General features: G+C 41.4%; 1 protein-coding gene across 5 annotated transcripts in view; it reads right to left on the bottom strand.

The window, feature by feature from the left end:
* The window catches only part of LOC138763967 (dihydropyrimidine dehydrogenase [NADP(+)]-like), a 1,056,199-nt gene that overhangs the window by 976,825 nt on the left and 57,871 nt on the right, over positions 1-21,503 (bottom strand). Inside the window, exon 1 of one of the 5 annotated variants that reach the window (XM_069939064.1) lies at positions 13,315-13,458. The exons of the other annotated variants lie outside the window; for them this stretch is intronic. Coding sequence (XP_069795165.1) covers positions 13,315-13,338 — 24 coding nt within the window. The 5' untranslated portion in view covers positions 13,339-13,458. Of the gene's footprint in view, positions 1-13,314; positions 13,459-21,503 lie in introns of those variants that run through there. 5 annotated transcript variants of the gene reach the window in all.

Raw genomic sequence — 21,503 nt, 5'->3', positions numbered from 1 at the left:
ATCCTATTTCCCTTATATCATAGAAACATGCTATTCAGTCCACACAGGCTGTACTGGCCAACCGAGCAACCCCACCACCCCACCCCCTGCAAATTTTCCTACAATATTCTTCCCACATTTGCATTCATTCTTCTACCATCCATATTATTGTAGGATTAAATTACAGCAGCCAATTAATGTACCAATATTACGATGTGGAAGGAAACAAGAGGATCTGGCTAAAATCTACCCATTCACAGGAGAACATTCATAATCCACTCAGGCACAATCAAGAGTAAAACACGAAAGTCTGCAGGTACCTTGCTTGAAGTAATAACACAATGTTGGAGAATCTCAGCAGGTCAAACTGTGTACTTTAAATAGCAAAGATAGATACATAACCAACATTTTAGACTTGAGCCCTTCATCAAGGTACCTACACATAATTCTGTCACCGGTTCTGCCTTGTTCCCAAATAGGAGATCCAGTATTGCACTTTCTCCAGTTGGTACCTCTATATATATATATATATATTGATTTGAAAAGCTTTCCTGAACACATTAGTCAAACTGCCAGCCATCCAGCTCTTTTATGGTATGGGTGCCTCGGTCAACATGTGGAAAGTTAAAATCTCCTATTATCACAACCTTATGTTTCCTGCAGCCGTCTGCTATCTCTCTACAGATTTGCTCCTCCAATTCTCATTAACTATTGGGTGGTCGATAATACAACCTCATAAGTGTGGTTATATCTTTCCCATTCCTCAGCTCCACCCATCGAGCCTCAGTAGACGAGACCTCTTGGTCTGTCCTGACTGAGCACAGCTGTGATATTTTCCCTGACCAGCAATGCTACTCCTCCCCCTTGCAACTCCCCTGCTCGATCACTTCTGAAACAATGGAAGCCGGGAATATTGAATTGTCAGCCCTGCCCTTCCTACAATCAAGTTTCACTAATGGCCACAATGTCATAATTCCACGTATCTTTACCTGAAGTCCCTAATCAATGCAAAATTCTCTTTACCTCCATGGGCTTGACTTCAAGCTTTTGTTTCTTCTTGATACTCTAAACAGAATGCTAAAGAGCAAATGTCATTCTGCATAAATTACACCAGGCATAAATGACAGAAAATGCCATGTCAAGTTTCTGAAATGACACATATTGACCCAGAAGTGTTTCAATTGCTTAACACAGAAAAAGTGTAATGTAAATGAATTTCTACATGGCATTGTTTTTTTAAACAAGAAGAATCTTTAATGATCCATTGTTTCCTGAAACAGATTCAATCAGTTTAACATCTATAAGGAGAAAAGCACAATAGCTTTTCAGTCTTTTCACGGTGGTCGTTACTACCAGAAGTCATATGCCTGTTGAAGGGTCCAGACCCTTTACTTCCTATGGATGACGCATGACCAGCATGTTTCAGTATTACACTCGACACCAGCATCCATTTAAAACCAGAGGCAAAACACTATTTCACATGCAAAGGAGCAATCAGGTTACAAAATACCACAAACTCAACGGAGATAATCTCCGTTTTTCATCACTCTTTCGCATTATCCATTTTATTATCTTTTTTCAGATGGTCTTGCACCAAGATCTTCCTTCTTTTCCACTTTCCAAACCAAGCTGTTCCCTTTCTTTCCTTTTTATATTCTTTGATATAAATATTCCCTTTTGAAGAAAAAAACTGGAGGGGGCTGCCCCAGAATATTCTATTCGCACACCTGCCTGCTGGAACTGCAGCACACCGACACAACAAACCATTAGCCTAAGGCTTGATTTTCCATTGCTCCGATTATGAAAGAGACTCCAGAGCCTCAATTTTACTTGATGTTTCTTTTAAGGACTAAATGGTCTCAACTCTGAAAAAACACAGATCAGAAATACTCAGAGGCTAACACAAATGGCCTCATGAAGAAAGTGCATCAGCTCCTCTACTTCCTCAGGAATTGGCAGAGGTTTGGTATGACATCAGAAACCCTGACAAATTTCTACTGATGTGTGGTGGGAAATGGGCTGACTGGCTGCATCGCTATCTGGTATGGAGACACCAATGCCCCTGAGTGTAAAGCCCTCCAAAAGATAGTGGAAACAAGCCCAGGACGTCCCAGGTCGAACCCTCTCCACCATCGAGAACATCGACAGTGAATGTTGCCATCGGAGAGCAGGAACAATCATCAAGGATCCATACCACCCAGCACACGCTCTATTCTCACTGCTACCATCAGGGAAGAGATATAGGTGCCACAAGACTCACACAATCGAGTTCAGGAACAGTTGCTACCCCTCCACCATCAGACTCCTCAACAACAAAACTCAATCAGGGACTCATTTAAGGACACTTACTTTTGCACTTTATTTTTTTCTCTCTCTCGACATTGTACAGTCCCTTTACATACAATTCCTTATTTGTTTACATGTGTATGTTGAGTCCGGAAATATTGGTGGAGGGAAAGGGGTGGTTGGCATTTCAGGCAGAAACCCTGCAGCAGAAGGGGGAAGAGTGTAAAGAGAAGATAGCCAGTATAAATAGGTGAAGGGGACGGATGAAGGAAGAACGAGCAAGCAATAGATGGGCAGATGGTGCTCAGTGAGGGAGAGGCGGGTGGTGGGGGAAGATGAGTATAGTGGCTGGGATTTGATAAGTGCAGACAACTAAAATTTGAAAAGAAAATGATGAATGGCAAAAGATAGGAGAGGATGATAGATGAGAATAGTGGGGGGGGGGGTGGATAGTGTGTGAGTGGTGGTAGGCAAATGAAAGTTGAGGAGAGGAAAGAAAATGGCTAACCAGACCATGGGAAATGGGTAAAAACAATGGTGTAGAAACTTAGCTGATCAAACAGTGTATTCTATATAACAATGATAAAGTGACATAACCAACATTTCAGGTTTGAGTCCTTGAAGGGCTTAAGTCTGAAACATTGGTGATGTATCTTCATCTTTGCTATATAGAATACACTGTCTGACTAGCTGAGTTTCTTCAGCATTGTGTTTTTATTTCAACCATGGTGTCTATAGACTTTTGTGTTTTATGCCTAGGGAATGGGAATGTGAGAGTTCTGGGTTGGATCAGAAAAAAGAATACAGGTGGGGTACAGGTTATCTGAATTTGGAGAATTCAATACTGTACAATGTAGGCTTCCCCAGCAAAATGCAAACTTCTGCTTCTCTAGTTTGTGTTTTACAATGGAGGAGACAGGGGACAGAGAGGTCGCCACACTTCTGCACCAAGTCTTTCTGACTTGATTTCTCCAATTGAAATCTGTTGCTGTTAACATCAGGCTCTTTCTGATGACCAGCATAAAAAGCAGCAGAGTTGGAAGTACTTCTTTGAAAGATGCCATTAACTTGTTGAAATGCATCTGATCGTCATTGAAATGTCACTTTATAACTTTTCAATCATCTTCTCTTCCTCAGACAGTTTCATTGCAGCCTTCGATGAAGTGATTCCAAAATCTAACTTGTGTGAGCAGCTGCCGAGCATGTTTGGTCACTAAAAATTCTTTGGAGGCTCCTAACAGCCCCAGTCAGTGGTCCATTGAAGTATTACCAGTGCATTATGTCACATGCATTCCCCAAGACTGTGGTTCATTCAAAAACATACACGATTCCTCAATCTGATTCAAAGATTGCCGGTGAACGGTCACGGCCCATGTAACTAGATCTGACTCTCTCTGGCAAGTAGGCTTGCAGTCCATCTCACCTATAACTTTGGACCATCTCGCACACACCATCATCTTGGTTCATCTCAGTGGATCACAGTGGATATATTCTAACCATGTGTCTTGTTGAACGTAGAATGGCTCACCATGACAACTATATTCATATTCCTTGTTGCACTCTCCGTCTGGCCACTGGGCCTTACATGCATCATTTATAACTCTCTTTAGAAGTGCAATATCATTGAGTGTTCCTATTTTCATTGCAACAACCCCCGGATTCATTTTGTGAATCCCCATTGGTTTGGTGTAATAGTCAATACCACCCCCATCCTAGTTCGAAGGTTTACAAGACCTCAACTCTATTGGCTACCAGCATCTTGAAGCCGTGCACCCTGATTTTCACAACTACAAGTCTAGGAACGGATATTATGAGACTGGATATCTCCTAATGGTCTCTACAGCTAGAGCTCTTGCATGCAGCTCATGACCTTCCTGCTCTTACAACTCGTAAGGCTTCTGATTTCTCACTGAACCCACTTGTAGCATCCTTGAGAGTCTGCCTCGATGACTGATTCTATACTTGCTTGCACCTTGGAGTCATACTGCAAAATCACCTCATATTCTCATTCATCATTAGTGCCAACTCTGCATTCTGCTTTAAGCATCAAGTCCACAGTAGGACATCATTCTGCTGGCGTTCTCTCAGCAACCTCGGGGAACATTGGATGAAACGTCATTGCAAGGTCTGCACAATTTACACATCTGATGCCTCCTCCATGGTGTCTGGCACCAATGGACTCACTAATGTCAATCGTGTCTCCAGCTTTACTGTCCCGCTCACATATCACGTTGCTCCTTTATTTTGACATTGTTAATTGAGGCATGATTCTTTAGAACATTAATATTTTATTTGAAATGAAAACACAAGATAAATTTTGTAACACCATACCATTCTATGGTACCCAAAGCACCCACCTCCAAGCCAAGTTAATGTTCCAACCACTAATTGGCACGGTGCCCATAATTCAGTGATACACACTGCTCATGTGCAAATGCACTCTCAAGGCTTGGACGGTATTACCTTAGCTTCAGGGAAATGAATAATTAGAGGAATTTTGTTGAAAAAAAAAACACATGATGGACCATGCTCTGCAAATGTTACACAGTAATCAAGATGCCAACCACCTGGCTTCTATGTAGCAAGTTACATTGCAGAGTCTGTATTCAATTGCTAAATTTAAACAGATCAGAATTTGAACTTCCTCTACCCCACAAAGGTCACCCTCAAACATGTGCTGTTACTTCACAATACTCCCACGCTTGATGGGACAGAGTGAAGAAGAGGCAGATGTTCAAGCTGCTCGCCAGTGGGGCTGTGGAGACTAATAACTGTAGTGTAAAACAGAACTTGCAGTTTCAGTGATGCTTGTTTGTTGAGTAATTCTGGAAGCATATAAGACTGTCAAGTTCAATTGTCAGAAGTCTTAGTTAAAGGCCTTCTGAAGATTGGAATTTCCATTCTTTATTCATGGATGATAGAAGTTATTCTGGAAGAGTGCTAACACAATGTTCTATAAATGTGGTAAAGATATCCTGTTCTGTTTATTTATTACATCGCCATCTTTGAGAAGATACCATGTTGGAAAACCTATTCACTTAGGTCACAGGTGTTCCACTTCCTTTCTGCACCATTATCTGCATCCAGTTAAAGGAAACACAAACGAGTAAAGACTTTTGAACTGAAGCATCCAAAGCTGAAAGTTTTAAGTAACAAAAGTTAACTAATGACAGATGCTCTTTGATTGCCCGATGCAACAGAATTCTACCCCACAGCTCCTCCTTTACCTCAACTAACCACTTTCTTCTCTGAACACATTCCTGTGAAGTGCCTCCAGCTGTTTTTTCTGTTTTAAAATTGGTTGTGCATTCCAGGTGTTTCAGTTGAATTCTCTCTAAAAATATTCTGTTGTATGTTTCATTTTATAAATCACAAATCGCTCTACTTTGTTTTGTGAAACAGATGCACAAGTCATAAGAATTAATATATCAGTGTTTCTAGGGTTGTTTTTGTTTTGCAGTAACTTTCTTCTGAATTTAAACCTCCCTCCTTATTTCACCACCAAAAGTGGTCATTTCAAATAGAGAGCTACATGTATACATTCCATCAGTGGTTCTGAGTTGATTTGTTCACAAAGTTCCTTATGGTTGGATGGGGGACTGGTATTTTTACAAGGAGAATTGATTAGAAATACCCAAAATTCTCATCAGTTCAAGTGATTTACTGTGATCGCTGTACAGAAGGCAAAAAGCAACACATGCCATGAATGTTACCCACAATTCATTTAATTTTGCTTTTAATCCTTGAACAGTATAGATGTTCCGAAGCTTCTGTTTGTTTGAAATAGTTTTGATGCTGCATCGTCTTTTCATGGTTTGGGCCAACTTTTTTTTTTACTTCCTTTATCCACCTGGATAAATTTTTTTAAATGTTAAATATCCCTGCTTCCAGCATTTATCTAGATCCTATTTATCCCAATTAGTTGATGAGACCAAACTGAATAGAAAAGGAAATTGTGCAGAGACTGGAGACATGTATAGATAGGTTAAGTGAGTGGGTGCCTGGCAGATGGAGTAGAATGTTGGTAAATGCAAGGTCATCTCTATTTGAAGAAAAAAAAATAGAAGACGATGAAAGATTTCAGCAAGCAGCAAAGATGCATTCATCAGAATACTCTTTATCCACTACAGTTTGACACTTAATACCATCACCCCCTCAAAACTGATCATCAAAGTCCAAAAGCTGGGACTAAGTACACTACTGTGTAATTAGATCATGGATTTCCTTACCTCCAGACCACAATCAGTGAGGATTGGTAAGAGCATCTCCTTCACATTCTCCATCAGTACCGGAGCGCCACAGGGCCGCGTTCTGAGCCCCACAGGGCCGCGTTCTGAACCCCCTGCTCTACTCGCTTTGCACCTACAACTTTGTGGCTCGGTATGACAATAACACCATCTACAAATTTGCCTATGATGCCATATTAAAAAAAAGGTGATGAGTCAATGTACAGGATCCCTCACTTTTAATGCTTAAAGCATTCACTTTTAAGAAAGTTGACAAGCAGCATATTGGAATGCAAAAAAAAAGATTTAATTATATTTTCAAGCATCATACATTTAGTCTGAAGAAAATATTTGATTAAAATGGAAATGAATTTTAAAAATATTTTAATTTTAAAGTTGCTTTTGTAATGAAGTATCCCAGCAAATCAATACCAAGACCAAACTAGGTGTTGCAGGCCAGAGTGTTTGCCAGGCAACAATCATTACAAAATTCATCTGGATATCATGGAGGTATTTTTACAAGAAGAATTGATGAGAAATACCCAAAATTCTCATCACTGATTTACTGTGATCACTGTACAGAAGGCAGTAAACAGCCTTGAAAACTTGGCTGAAATGATGCACCAGCAACAAACTTGCACTCATTAAACTAAGGAGCTGATTGCTGACTTCAGGATGTGAAAGCCAGAGATGTACAATCCAGTGATCATTGGGGGATCAGAAGTGGAGAGGGTGAGCAAATTTAAGTTCTTGGATCTTTCCTGGACCCAACACACTGATGGCATAGTGAAGAAAGCACGTCAGTGCCTCTAACTCTTCAAGAGCTTGCAGCGGTTATGTATGATACCAGAAACCCTGGCAAATTTCTACAGCTATGTGGTGGAAAGTGTGCCGACTGGCTGCATCATGACCTAGTATGAGGACACCAATGCCCCTGAGCATAAAGGGCTTGGAATCACCCAGGATATCACAGGCAAAACCCTCCCCACTATTGAGAACATCTACAGGGAACACTGCCATTGGAGAGCAGGAGGAATCTTAAAGGATCCACACCACCCAGCACACATTCTATTCTCATTGCTTTCATCAGGAAAGAGGTATAGGTGCCTCAAGACTCTCACCACCAGGTTCAAGAACAGCCACTACCTCTCCACCATCGGACTCAACAACAAACTCAATCAAGGACTCATTTAAGGATTCTTACGTGTGCACTTAATTTTTTCTAAAATTTTCTCTGTATTGCAGTTTGTTTACATTTGTTATCTGTTTACAGTTCTTTGTTTGTTTGCTGAGTTTTTTTTTACACTACCAATAAATGGTAATTATGCCATGCTCGCAGGGAAAATGAATCTCAGGGTTGTATGTGACATCGTGCATGTCAGACAGCCACAGCTTGGTTTTGTGAATGAAGATTTACAAAGGTGCTGTCCACGTCTGCTGCAGGCTCACTGGTGGCTGATGAGGCCAATGCAGGACAGACATGCCCAGCCACAAGACGTGGGCATGACTTTCGAGCCTGCACAATGGATTTTTTAGGTGGAGTACAGTGTGTGCAGTACTGGCTCCACCCTTTACACCCAAGGTTCATCTGCCATAGCCTAGCATGCTCGGACAGAGACAGCCAGGTTCTCGGGTCGCAGGCAATTCGTTGGAGTGTCCTTCTCCTAAATGGATGGCCTGACAAGGCTAATGAGCCCCATCTGCCCAGGTTTGAAATCAGAGTTTTGCTTCTCTTAGGCTGGCTGCCTAAGGGTAACAATCCCAGCCCACCCATTCAGTTGTATCGAAGGAGAGTCAATCACGCATCATAACACAGCAAGCTCAGTGAAAAAGGAAGACACCGACAATTAAGTGTTGTTATGGACGCAGCTCCTAGAACGCTTCCACCAGCGTTGTCTCTGCTCCATCCTCAACATTCATTGGAGCGACTTCATCCCTAACATCGAAGTACTCGAGATGGCAGAGGCTGACAGCATTGAATCCACGCTGCTGAAAATCCAACTGCGCTGGGTAGGTCACGTCTCCAGAATGGAGGACCATCGCCTTCCCAAGATCGTGTTATATGGCGAGCTCTCCACTGGCCACCGTGACAGAGGTGCACCAAAGAAGAGGTACAAGGACTGCCTAAAGAAATCTCTTGGTGCCTGCCACAATGACCACCGCCAGTGGGCTGATATCGCCTCAAACCGTGCATCTTGGCGCCTCACAGTTTGGCGGGCAGCAACCTCCTTTGAAGAAGACCGCAGAGCCCACCTCACTGACAAAAGACAAAGGAGGAAAAACCTAACACCCAAACACAACCAACCAATTTTCCCTTGCAACCGCATCGGACTTGTCAGCCACAAACGAGCCTGCAGCTGACGTGGACATTACCCCTCCATAAATCTTCGTCCACGAAGCCAAGCCAAAGAAAAGAATGGAGGCCACTTGCAGTGACCTCTTGCCACAAGGTAATCATTACACCTGCCCTCCCCTCCCCCCCCCCATCATATATGTACTCTGACAATATATCTGAAATGCTATCGTGTAGAGAAACTTGGGAGTACTTGCTCATGAATCGCAAACAATTGGTCAGCAGGTGAAAGAGGTAAATGGAATGTTGGCCTTCAGTGTTGGAGAGATTGAATTTAAGAACAAGCGGGGTTTTGCTGCAATTTTACAGGGTACCTGTGAGGCTGAACCTCAAGTATTGTGTGGATTTTTTGGCCTCTATCTTTGAGAAAGGATACAGTGGTTTTGGAGGAAGTGCAAACGAGATTCAACAGGTTGATTCCACAAAACAAGGGGATAGCTTGAACTGAAAGTTTGAGCAGACCGAGACTATATTGAGAGGGAACCTTCTAAAAACATACAAAATTATGAAAGGGATAGACAAGACAGAGGTAGGATTTTTTTTTTCCCACCAGTGGGAGAGTCTTGAACAAGGGGACATTGCCTCAAGATTCAGGGAGAGTAGATTTACAATGGCGACAAAGAGGAAATGCTTTTCCCAGAGAGTAATGAATTTGTGGAATTTTCTGACCCAGGATGAAGCAGAGGCTACCTCATTAAATATATCTCAGGTTTCGTTCAAATAGATTTTTGTATTCTATGGAAATTATGAGTTAATGGGAAAGCGTAGGTAAGTGTAACCAAGTCCACAGCAAGCACACTCTCATTAAATGGAAGAGCAGCCTTGATGGGCCAGATAACTAACTCCCAGTATTATGTTCTAATGTAATTAAATCTGGTTGACGTACCAGTGCAGTTTGCTTGCTCAAGTCCACACAATTCCTGATTGAGAAATAGAGGTGCCAAGAATGAAACCAGTGAGGAGAATGAATAGAGAAAGATGTTCATTGAAACAATGTCTTTCATGGTCTCAGGGTTTTACAAGCCATAATAGAGTGCATGAAATATTTCTATCTATATTAATATGTTCCAAAGTGGGGAAACATAGCAAGTAATGTCTGCATAACAAGCACCAATAAAGAACAATACAATGATGATCTGGTAGTACACCCTTAGTGATGCCCAGTTGGATAAACATTGGCATAGCACCCTGTTCTTCTCTGAATGAGTGCCATCAGCTCTTTATTGTGTCCCTCCCCCCTCTGCCCGCGAAGAAAGATTCCTTTTTTTTAATTGACACGGCAACACCTTCAACAATGTAAAACTGCCTCAGAAATGGATTGACAGCCTGCAATTTTTCATTCAACTCTCTGTAGTGAAACTTGCACCCGAAATCTTTCTGACTCAGAGGTGAACAGGTGACTAAATTATGCCAAGAGGTACAAATTATTGCAGTAAGTAAAAAGGAATAGTTGAATTGCAACTGTCTGGTCAAAACCTGAGTGGGTGACAGATGGAATCACAAGTGGCATGGAGGCAATTTTCAGTCCAATATCAAAGTCAGCTTTGAGAGACATGTTCACCCTTCTGCAAGACATGCAGGCTAGATGGTAGTCAATTGATCTCATTCCTTACATTCACCTCCTCCTCCTCAGTTCTACTTTACTAGTCCCCTGGCTCATTAGCATTAAACTGTTCTTAAAATTACTCTGGTAATGAAAAGATGTTTAAAACCAGTTGAAAACAAATAAACCATTTAAAACATTATAATATAATTCATTTAAAATAAGCTGAAGAGACTTATCATCTAAAATGCCAAGAATAAGGAAAAAGCAAACCCTTCACCAACACTTCAAGGCTCAAGATTCCTTTTATTATCACTTAATGATACATAAAAATTTAATATACATAATATATTTCAGCTTTTGTCTGCCTTTACAGTCACCATGAGCATTGATTGGCACCCCTAACAAGAAGAGAATGAGAAGCAAGAGTCCCTTCAGCGGTATCGAGTGCCTGTGGATTCACCTCCAGAGCTCTCGCAGACACACAGACTCCATCAACAGCCCGAGCTCCAGGCCCAATACCCTTTTGAATCGTGGTTCTGATACCTGCTTCCCCATGAGCCTATCTTCAGCAGCCCTCGGCCTGTGTGCGTCCTTCAGCCACTGAAGCCCTTGCTGGCCCACTGCCGTGGTCACTTCTCTTTTTTAATTCAAGTCTACATCGAAATCAAAATGACTGGGGTCCTGACTGCTCAGACCAACTATAACCAGCCTGAGGAGGAGGCGCCAGATGGGAAAGGCACCTGGCCCTCTCGATCAACACAACTCATTAGCACCCCTTTTAACCATGCTAAGTCCAGCAACGGAACAAGAGGTTGAATGCTTCCATCTGATCTCAAGTATTGTTACCAGTACCTGCATTGCAATATGGAGGTACCAAGGTCAGCAGCAAACTGATGCAAGCACAGTGAGTAGACCACAATTTACTACAGAACTTCTAGCTGGCGGGCAACATGACCAGCCCTCCATAAATAAAGTGATGTGGCATTGAATGCTCTGCCCCTGGAATACATGTCAGATGTGGACCAACATCCCTGTCATCAAGGAAACAGCTGTTTCCTTGAATTACCATTCACAATCCACAAACAACAACTACCTCCAATCCCCCATATCACTTCAAAAGGAATGTCCGACTGACACTTTTCATAACCAAAACTATGAAACAGCTTCATAAACTGATAACCATCCACAGAAAAGGAATAGCAAGTCAATCTTTGAACTATTTTGTGAGCATTACTTCAACTGTTTCGTTAAAGAGGACCTTCGAAACAATTAATGCCAAAACAGTAGGTTACATTCCAGAGATATTCTGACAAGAAAGCAAAATCACTAAATCTACTAAGACACAGGCCAGGTTAGTATTTCTTGCAACATTTTGCAGAATTTTGTAGCATCCTTATTCTCTTAATTCTTTTGCTGCATCAAAATGGCTGGAACAAAAAGTGTCCAGGCATTATACAGACACCCAGCTCTCGTATCTCCACTGACCCTGATGAAATACATTCTCAAAATCAAGTACTATTGACACTAGGGCTGTCCCAATTATGCCACGATATTACTTGGTTGTCTTTTGTTGACTGCAAAATGTTTCTAGCAGTCGAGTACGCTCAGTTATTCCCACCAGAGTCAAGCATCGGGGAATACATTCACGGACTTGCCTTAATGGGCTATTTGCTGATAAATCCTGCTGGCTGTGGATGAAGTGCAAGTTAATGTTGTAGCATGCTTTTTGAAGGCAATATTTTGAGATTCCTTTTCAAATTCTGTCCTTTAGCTAAACAAAATCCTCACAAAGGTAATCCAAAATAAAGCACAAATGCAATGCTACATTTGTCAGAGATGTTCATGCCAACCAAAGTACACTTTGGCTTTCAAAGGTCAGTAGATAAGGTTACGCATGAAAGCAGTGTTGACTCAAGTACAGGCAGCAAACTGCGCAAAAGGCTCAGAACCACCAAGAACCGGTTTGGGCAGGTCAGCTTAAATGTGGAGGGAAGCAATATAATATAAAGGCTGAAGAGTCAGAGCTTTTGTTGATTCTATTTTCTTGAAAGAACTGATTCGAACTCAATTCAAGGTCATTCAGTTTTCAAGAGTCACCCTTACTCAAAAAGAAGATATTCCAAAACAAATGCATGGCAATAAATTGGAGATAAAATTAACATGGACAAAGTGTAAAATGCTGTATGCAAGAAGGGGATAAAATCATGAAAGCATTTACAGAGAGCTATTGCAACCGTCAAGGATGACTGAAAGAATCATCAATGCTCAAATTGTCCCAGAGCTGCAATCAATAGAATAAAGAAAATAATTAATAAATGCCCAAATCATTGAATGTAACCCAAAGGAGATAGCAGCTGTCCATGTTCTGGACAGCTTCAACTTCTGGTCATTGAAAAAAAACACCACAAATTTTTAAGTAACATAAGACAGCGCACAGAAGAGGGAGAAGGCTGTTCCCCTCTTTTAAGTATGGAAATACAAATCAAATGTTGAAAGCTTTCAGCACACACAAGGGTCATTCAAGAACTGAACTTGTGGTCATGCACAAGGTCAATAGAAGCACAAAAAGAATGGACTAAAAACATTTACAAGAGAGCTCTGTTGGCTGTAAACAACAGACAGAGACAATAGAGAAATATAAAATTAGTAATAAGAATTATAAAAATAAAGAAAACTATAAATCCTTTCGTGATAGAAAAGTTAATTATTCTTGGGATATTTATGACAGAGTTTGTAATGATCTTCTGTCCTCTGTGCATAAGACGAGCTAATTCATGGAAGTGCCTGGAGACAAACTGTTCAATGAATGTGTGCTTGAATTCACTTTTGTGAAAGTCATTTGCCTCTGCATGGTTCATAAATCTTCCATGAGCATCCTGTTACCTATGTGTCAAATGCATTGGCAAAGCATTAAAAAAACTGACCAAGTTCCAGCCTACGAAATCCATCCACAGACAATTTTGGATTCAGCTAAAAATGCACACCATTCCTGGTCTTCCTTGGGCCGCTGACCATCATGTTGTGGCCAGACTAACTCAATCCTGTCTGTAATTGCACTCTCATTTATAATCTAACCCCACACAATAGCCTACTGACCAGTATCCAATTATGACCTCAGCCCTGATAACATAATCCATCTTGAGGTCAAAACCATTGCAAATTTACATCCTCCATCAGTTACGAGCCAAGAGGACCCCAAAACCTAGCAGCAATAGATGTTCACCATGAAAACAGAATCATACTTTAACTTTGTGATAGTTCAGATTCTATCACCAATGTGTATATGTACAGATCGTAGTGTAGGATGACTGTGATTGACTGAGAGCGTAGCCACACCTACTGGCAGGTCTTAAAGGATTGCTCCTGGCCAGACCAGGTCATTCTGGACTGGTCAATCTACTTGTGATATGCTCCAGTCTTTTAGTTAATAAAAGCCTTGGTTTGGATCAACAAGACTTTAGTTCTTTCGACACGCTCTACAAACTTATCACTATTAACTAACCTAATTTAACCCCCTTCTAATTCTAAGCACACATGTATGTAATATGTGTGTAAGTTCAGAAAAGTTCTCTGATTCACAGTCCAATCTCATTCTTCCAAGTTCACTGGATGCAGCCAATCATTATGCTGTGCACAGAATTTAACATTTATGAAGTTCACCAGGCTTTGGTTCTTGAAAGGTAAATGGTTACCGCTCAGGAAGGTTCTTGTCAGTATTCAGAGAGATTTGTTGTTTGCTGGACACAAACTGATCCCTTCTAATCAGCCACATCAGTGTCTTGTCGAAGAAATTTGCCCCCATCTAGGTTTTCCAGATGATAACCTCTTTCTGTCAGGTCACAACAGAATTCCTTTGTGTTTCTCTTATTTCAAGTGAAACATTAGGCAGCCAGTCCTCTCCTCTTGTATGAACCACAAGGGCTTTGACCAGGCTGAACTAAGCACTCACAACCCATCATCCGAATGGGGTTTTTCCACAAGCTTGTCCTGTTCCAGTCCCAGCTGTTGCTACAGACTGTAAAACTGCAGAACTGAATCCCCTTCTCTCTCTCTGAGAAAATCTGACTCCTTTTCTGCTTGCAAAAAAAAACCCATATGACCCTCCCAGACAGCCTGCAGATCCAAACCTACTGCTCCGAGTTCTTTCATCTGTTGCTTTTCAAAACAACAATCCAATAGTGAAGTCTCTTGGGCACTCTCCAAAGCTTTTGCAAAGGCTCTTGGAGCCAGCCCGTTTTGCATGAGCAGAGTTCCAGTATTTTAAATTAGATCAGTTTTAAAGTATTTTTATTAGGCCAACACTAAAAACCTGCCACAAATTATCCCCCCAAAACATATCTATAATCTGTCACGCACCTTCCACCAAACACTTTCCTGGGCCTCCCCACCACAATTCTCCCTCCTTCAATATTGCACTACCTACTCAGTTGTTGTCCAAATCTGAACAAGGTTGTTAGCCTGTCATTAAAACTCTCCATATTTTAGTAAAATCATCACATCATTGGACTACTCCTCTGACTTGTCTCCCATTCTCCCCCTACTGTAAAGTTGAACCCTATTAAAACACACACTGACTTAATAGGTTAAAGGTGAAGTCAATCTTTGCCGATGCTGGGATCTCCAAATTCAGTCATCACCATCTCAAAGTGTCAACCATCAGGACTGATGAGAAATAACTTCACCACACAGATGCTAGCTTTTATACCCAAGAAATTAAAGGACAAAAGATTAGTGTGAGAAAATAGCATGGTGGTAAAAGATCAGCCATGATCTGAATGGATGACAAGAACAGGCTTAATCAGTCAAATGGCTTTCTCCTACTAGTTACATAGGAAGTTAAAAATTTATCTAACCGAATTTTAAATATGTTTAATGAAGCACTTCCCTGGTTAGAGAATTCCAAACATTCACTACTCTCTGGGAAAAACTATTTTTCCTCATCTCTGTCCTAAATCTACTCCCCCGAATCTTGAGACTGTGTCCTCTCATTTTAGTTTCCCCGGCCAGCTCAAAAAACCTTCCTACATCTATCCTATCCATACCTTTCATAATTCTATATGTTTCTATAAGATCTCTTCTCATTCTTGTGAACTCGAGCGAATGCAATCCTAGATGATTTAATCTTTCATCATAAGTCAACCCCTTCATCCCAGGGATCAACCTAGTAAACCTCCTCTGGACCGTCTCCAAAGCCAGTATATCCTTCCTCAAATATGGAGACCAGAACTGGACACAGTACTCCAGGTGCGGTCTCACCAGTACCTCATACAGTTGCAACATTACCTCCCTACTCCTGAATTCAATACCTCTAGCGATGAAGGCCAACATTCCATTTGCCTTCTTAATAACCTGCTGCACCTGCAACCTAACTTTTGGCGATTCATGCACAAGCACTCCCAAGTCTCTCTGCACTACAGCATGCTGTAGTTTTTCACCCTTTAAATAATATTCAGCTCTTTTATTTTTCTTGCCAAAGTGGATAACCTCACACTTACTAACATTGTACTCCATCTGCCAGACCTTTGCCCACTCATCCTGCTTAACTATATCCCTCTGCAGACTCTCCACATCCTCATTACAATTTGCTCTTCCACTAAATTTGGTGTCATCCGCAAACTTGACTACACCACATTTTGTCCCCTCCTCCAAGTCATCAATGTAAATGATGAACAGTTGTGGGCCTAACACTGACCCCTGCGGCACCCCACTTACCTCTCTCTGACAACCTGAAAAACTCCCATTTATCACGACTCTCTGCCTCCTGTCAGACAACAATTTTCAATCCAGGCCAATATACTTCCCCGGACTCCACTTTCCGGTAACTTACTGATAAGTCTCTTGTGCGGCACCTTATCAAACGCTTTCTGGAAATCCAAATATACAACATCAACCTGTTCCCCTCTATCCAGCGCACCCATTATATCCTCAAAGAATCCTAACAAGTTTGTTAAACAAGATCTTCCCTTTCTAAAACTATGCTGCGTCTGCCTGATTGAACCCTGACGTTCTAAAAGTTTCACTATTTCATCTTTAATGACGGCATCAAGCATTTTTCTAACTACAGATGTCAAGCTAATTGGCCAATAATTTCCAGTCTTCTGCCTACATCCCTTCTTAAAAAGTGGCGTGACATTTGCTGTCTTCCAGTCTGCCTGGACCTGCCCAGAATCCAAGGAATTTTGGTATATGACCACGAATGCATCAACTATAACTTCTGCCATTTCCTTCAGAACCCTTGGATGCATATCAGGTGATTTGTCTGGCTTTAGTCCCATTAGTTTCTCCATCACTACTTCCTTTGTAACAACTATTTTATCAAGGCCCTCCCCAACATTCGCATCCTTAACTCCGTACTTGGGCATGCTGGACGTGTCTTCCACCGTGAAGATTGACACAAAATATTTGTTCATTGCCTCGGCCATTTCCTCATTTATTGCTACCAGTTTTCCTTTCTCATCCTCCAAGGGTCCTATGTTAACTCTGGCCACCCTCTTCCGTTTTATATTTATAAAATTTTTTGCTTTCTGTTTTTATATTTTGTACCAATTTACTTTCATAATCCTTTTTCCCATTTCTTATTACCCACTTTGTAACCCCTTGTTGTCTCTTAAATTTTTCCAATCTTCCAGTTTCCCACTGCTCTTTGCAGCTTTGTACACCTGAGCCTTCAATTTTATGCTCTCCTTTATTTCCTTTGTTAACCACGGTTGATTTTTCCCTCTCTTGCTGCCCTTTTTCCTGACCGGCATATATTTTTGTTGAGCATTACAAAATATTTATTTGAAAATCTTCCACTGTTCCTCAACTATTTCATCAATTAGCCTGTGCTCCCAGTCCACTCTGCCCAATTCCTCCCTCATCCTATGGTAGTCACCCCTGTTTAAGCATAATATATTAGTTTTAGATCTAACTATTTCCCCTTCCATCTGAATGAGAAATTCAATCATACTATGATCGCTATTTCCCAGATGGTCTCTGACTATTACATCATTTACTCTACCTATCTCATTGCACAACACTAGATCCAGGAGAGCATTTTCTCTTGTGGGTTCCTTAACATGCTGCTCAAGAAAGCTATCGTGGATGCATTCCATGAAGTCCTCTTCCAGACTCCCACGACCAACTTGATTTTCCCAATCTATGTGGAAGTTAAAGTCCCCCATGACTACTGCCGTATCATTATTACATGCCTCACTTATCTCTCTATTTATTTCCTGTGCCACTGAACTATTGTTATTTGGTGGGCGATAGATAACACCCACCAATAAATTTTTCCCTTTGTTATTCTTTATCTCTACCCAAATGGACTCAACATTATGCTCTTTAGATCTTATATCATCCCTCACTACTGCCTGAAGCTCATCTTTGATTAAGAGTGCAACTCCACCTCCCTTACCATCCTGTCTATCTCTTTGCAACACCTGATACCCTTGAAAGTTTAATTCCCATTTCGGGTCACCTTGTAGCCATGCTTCCGTGATGGCTACCAAATCATAGGCATGAGTACAGATTTGCGCCTCAAGTTCACTAACCTTATTTCTAATACTGCGGGCATTCAGATAAAGTGCCCTTATGCTCTTTGTCCTTTTAATATCTAGTGACTTCTGTAACCTTTTCTTTTGATTTTTCTGCCCACTATTTTTCTTTGTAATTTTCTTAAGACTATCATTGACCCGAAAACTCACTGCACCATCTGATTTTTTTTACTTTCTCCTCCCAACATTACTTTTCCTATTTTACTTTTCATGCCCATTACTTTATCTTCCCTACCCTTTTCCCTATCACTCTGGTTCCCATACCCCTGCCAAATTAGTTTAAACCTTGCCCCACTGCTGTACCAAACATACTTGCCAAAATGTTGACACCTTTTGGATTTAGGTGCAACCCTTCCCTCTTGTAAAGATCATGCCTTCCCCAAAGAGATTATTATTTGTTACTGGAACAATACAGCTAGCGCAACATTGTTACAGCGCCAGTGACCTGGGTTCAAATCAGGCACTCTCTGTAAGGAGTTTGTATGTTCTTCCCATGTATTTGTGGGTTTCTTCTGGGTAGTCCGGTTTCCTCCCACCCTTCAAACATACAGGGGCTTTAGGCCAATTGGGTGTAATTGAACGGCACAGGCTCATGGGCCAGAATGATTTGTTACCATCCTGTACACTAAAAAAAAATTCCACCAAACACACACAACCATCCTCAGAGTCCTTTGCTGGCCCCTTGTCCATCCTTTATGCGTCAAGTTAAGTTTATTGTCATCTGATTAGCCAAGTACAACCCGACCAAACAACATTCTCCAGTCCATGGTGCAAAACACAGACATAACACACACATAAACAGACAGGCAATAAATATGCAGGACAAGTATTCATATGTATAAATAAATATTGTTTCATGAATATCAGAGTTGCGGATGGTTAGTGTGAACAGTTCCTTTAGTTGTTCAGCATTATTTCCGCCCATGTAAATTACTTTGTGGCCTTTTTTTTCCTCCCATCTCCACAGACCCTTCCAACTTGACAACCATCCTTCCTCCCACAAGAAACTACATAAACAGCTCTCATCCCTGTTTATGATTATATTTTCTGTCTCTTGGCATTTTCTAAAAATTCCTCCCATATATTTCTGCCACTTTTTTTTTCTCCTTTTGCACACTTGTCATAACACCTCGCCCCACCCCTCTCTTACTCATGGACAAGGGCCTTATTGAATCGTTCGACATCTCCTCCTGAATGAGCATTCACTTATTTCTCATTACATATCCATTAAATTCTTCAGAACAACAAGCTAAACTTAAGGGACTATAATAAATAAATTGTTTGTGTGTTTTATATTGTTCACTGAACAAAAATCAGACGGGTTCTACAAAATAGCATATTATGCTCCAAATGACATCAATGCGGATTTCAACAACATGTTAAATCCACTTTCACCATGATCCCTGCTCCACAAATCTAGCTTTTTTTTCTCCTAAATCAGTGGTTTTCAAACTGCCTCCCTAAACTCACATTCCACCTTAAGCAATCCCTATGCCACAGGTGCTCTGTGATTAGTAAGAGATTGCTAAAGGTGGTATGTGAGTGGAAAGAAAAAGGTTTGAAAACCAATGTTTTAATCATACCTAATTGACTCATTATGTGCATGGTTTCATAACTCCAAAGGAAATAGGCAAAAGATTTTTTCTCAAGCAAAATATTTCAGTAACAATTGGGTCTAGAGCAATGATTCTCAACCTTCCCTTTCCACTCACATACCACTTTATGCAATCCCTTACTAATCTCAGAGCATTTATGGCATAGGGATTGCTTAAGGTCAAATGTGAGTTTAAGTGGGCACTTTGAAAACCACTGTCCTAAATGAATTGTGATTTCAATAAGCAGTTTAAACTGGCAGGGCCTAAGTGATTAGATGATCCGAAAAAGACACCCTATTTCGGATTAAATCTGCGGGTTGTAAAGTAGCTTCCAACCCCAGGAAATTTAAAGAGATGGAATAACAGTTCTGACCTCTGGCAAAGCAAAATGAGGAGCAGTAATGGGGCATACCTGCATTTAAAACAGCACACATTAGAGAATGAGAAAAATGTGGTCAGGTACAATAGCTGCTTAGGTGATCTTAGTTCTGGATTGTAGTTGGGTATTATCTCTATAAATTCAACAGTTACCCATTGGTTCTGAAATTTAGTTCCATTCCTGTGGGAAATTTGTTGGATATGTGGTGCCGCATGGCAGCAAGGAAGATTGAGCTGAACAATTTGGCAATGGTGCAGCTTGTTTGACACTGATCTTAAATGAGATTGTTTCTTCACATCATGGTAACAAAGTTAAATTTTCAGGTTGAATACCCTTCATCTGATCCCTTGTTCTACTGCATTCTTATCTTGGCACTGGGAAAATTATGAATAGACAACTCAGAAAAGGAACGGAAAACTGTTTTGGATACAAATCACAGATCTTTTTCTCCAATGGACACTGCAGGGGAGTAAAGTGTGGACTGGAACTTGTGGTCCAGTACCTTTCTCGGCTACATTTGATGTATCATCTTGAGAAATAAATGAATCGGAAAGAAAAGAGACCACAATACATGTCAGAAAGCTTCTTATCAAAAGAACATTCCCATCTGAATTTGCAACAGAGACCAATATCAATATCTGTTTGGAATGAACTTGAAGAATTTTGAGCATCTTATTCAGATGTTTTTCAGCACGTTAGATTTACAGTTGGGTGGCAGAGAAGAGTGCTTCAATTTTAACAACATGTTGGCCACCACGATCCATATAAATGAGAACAAATTTAAATGAGGGCAATGTCATTTAAGCAAACCTCCACAGAATGGAACTTTGTAGGTTCACTATTTACAAGATCTTGGACTTGCTGTGTCAAAGCTGAAGACAACTAGACCACCAATGGGTGACAATGGAGCAAACAATGCCCAAAGAAGTGAAAGTACATTGTAGCAGCAGCTACGCTGCTAACTGAAGGATCGCTCAACCAGACGGGTTGAGTTCAGTGAGCAAAAACTGATTTATTGCAGGCTGCCTGGCTGGTCTTGTACTCCCAGCCCAGACCTGACTAAGAACCACGTTGGGGGCCCCCGACATCACGTGGGTCCCAAAGTGCGGGTTCTGAGCTCGGTGCCGAGATCGGGAGGAAACCACCGACAGCACCATTTTCGCCAGCTGCTCCCCGCATGCATGACAAGCGGGGCCAGTTTGCCTGCCTAATGGCGTACTGGCACATATTCCCGAAGACCCGTGTCTCCTCATTGGACTTCTGGTCCAGGGCGAGCTGGTCGAAGTCAAGGCCGGGTGTCAGCACGCAAATGGCCAGTCGTGAGAATGCATCGGCAACCACGTTGTCTTTCTCTGCCTTGTGCTGTATATCCATGATGAACTGCAACACGAAGGAGAGGTGACGCTCTTGACGGGCTGACCTGGGATCTCTTGCCATAGCGAGCACCTGAGTGACAGGTTTGTTGTCGGTTAAAATGGTGAAAGTCCTCCCCTCCAAGAAATAGCGGAAATGACGCACTGCCTGGTACATGCCGAGCAACTCACGATCAAAAGTGCTATACTTGCACTCTGGCGGGCAAAGAAGCCGGCTAAAGAATGCCGGTG

The sequence above is a fragment of the Narcine bancroftii genome, chromosome 5 (genome assembly GCF_036971445.1).
Source record: "Narcine bancroftii isolate sNarBan1 chromosome 5, sNarBan1.hap1, whole genome shotgun sequence".
Classification (NCBI taxonomy): domain Eukaryota; kingdom Metazoa; phylum Chordata; class Chondrichthyes; order Torpediniformes; family Narcinidae; genus Narcine; species Narcine bancroftii.
Note: the sequence above shows the minus strand (reverse complement) of the source record. Positions and strands in the feature narration are given on the sequence as shown.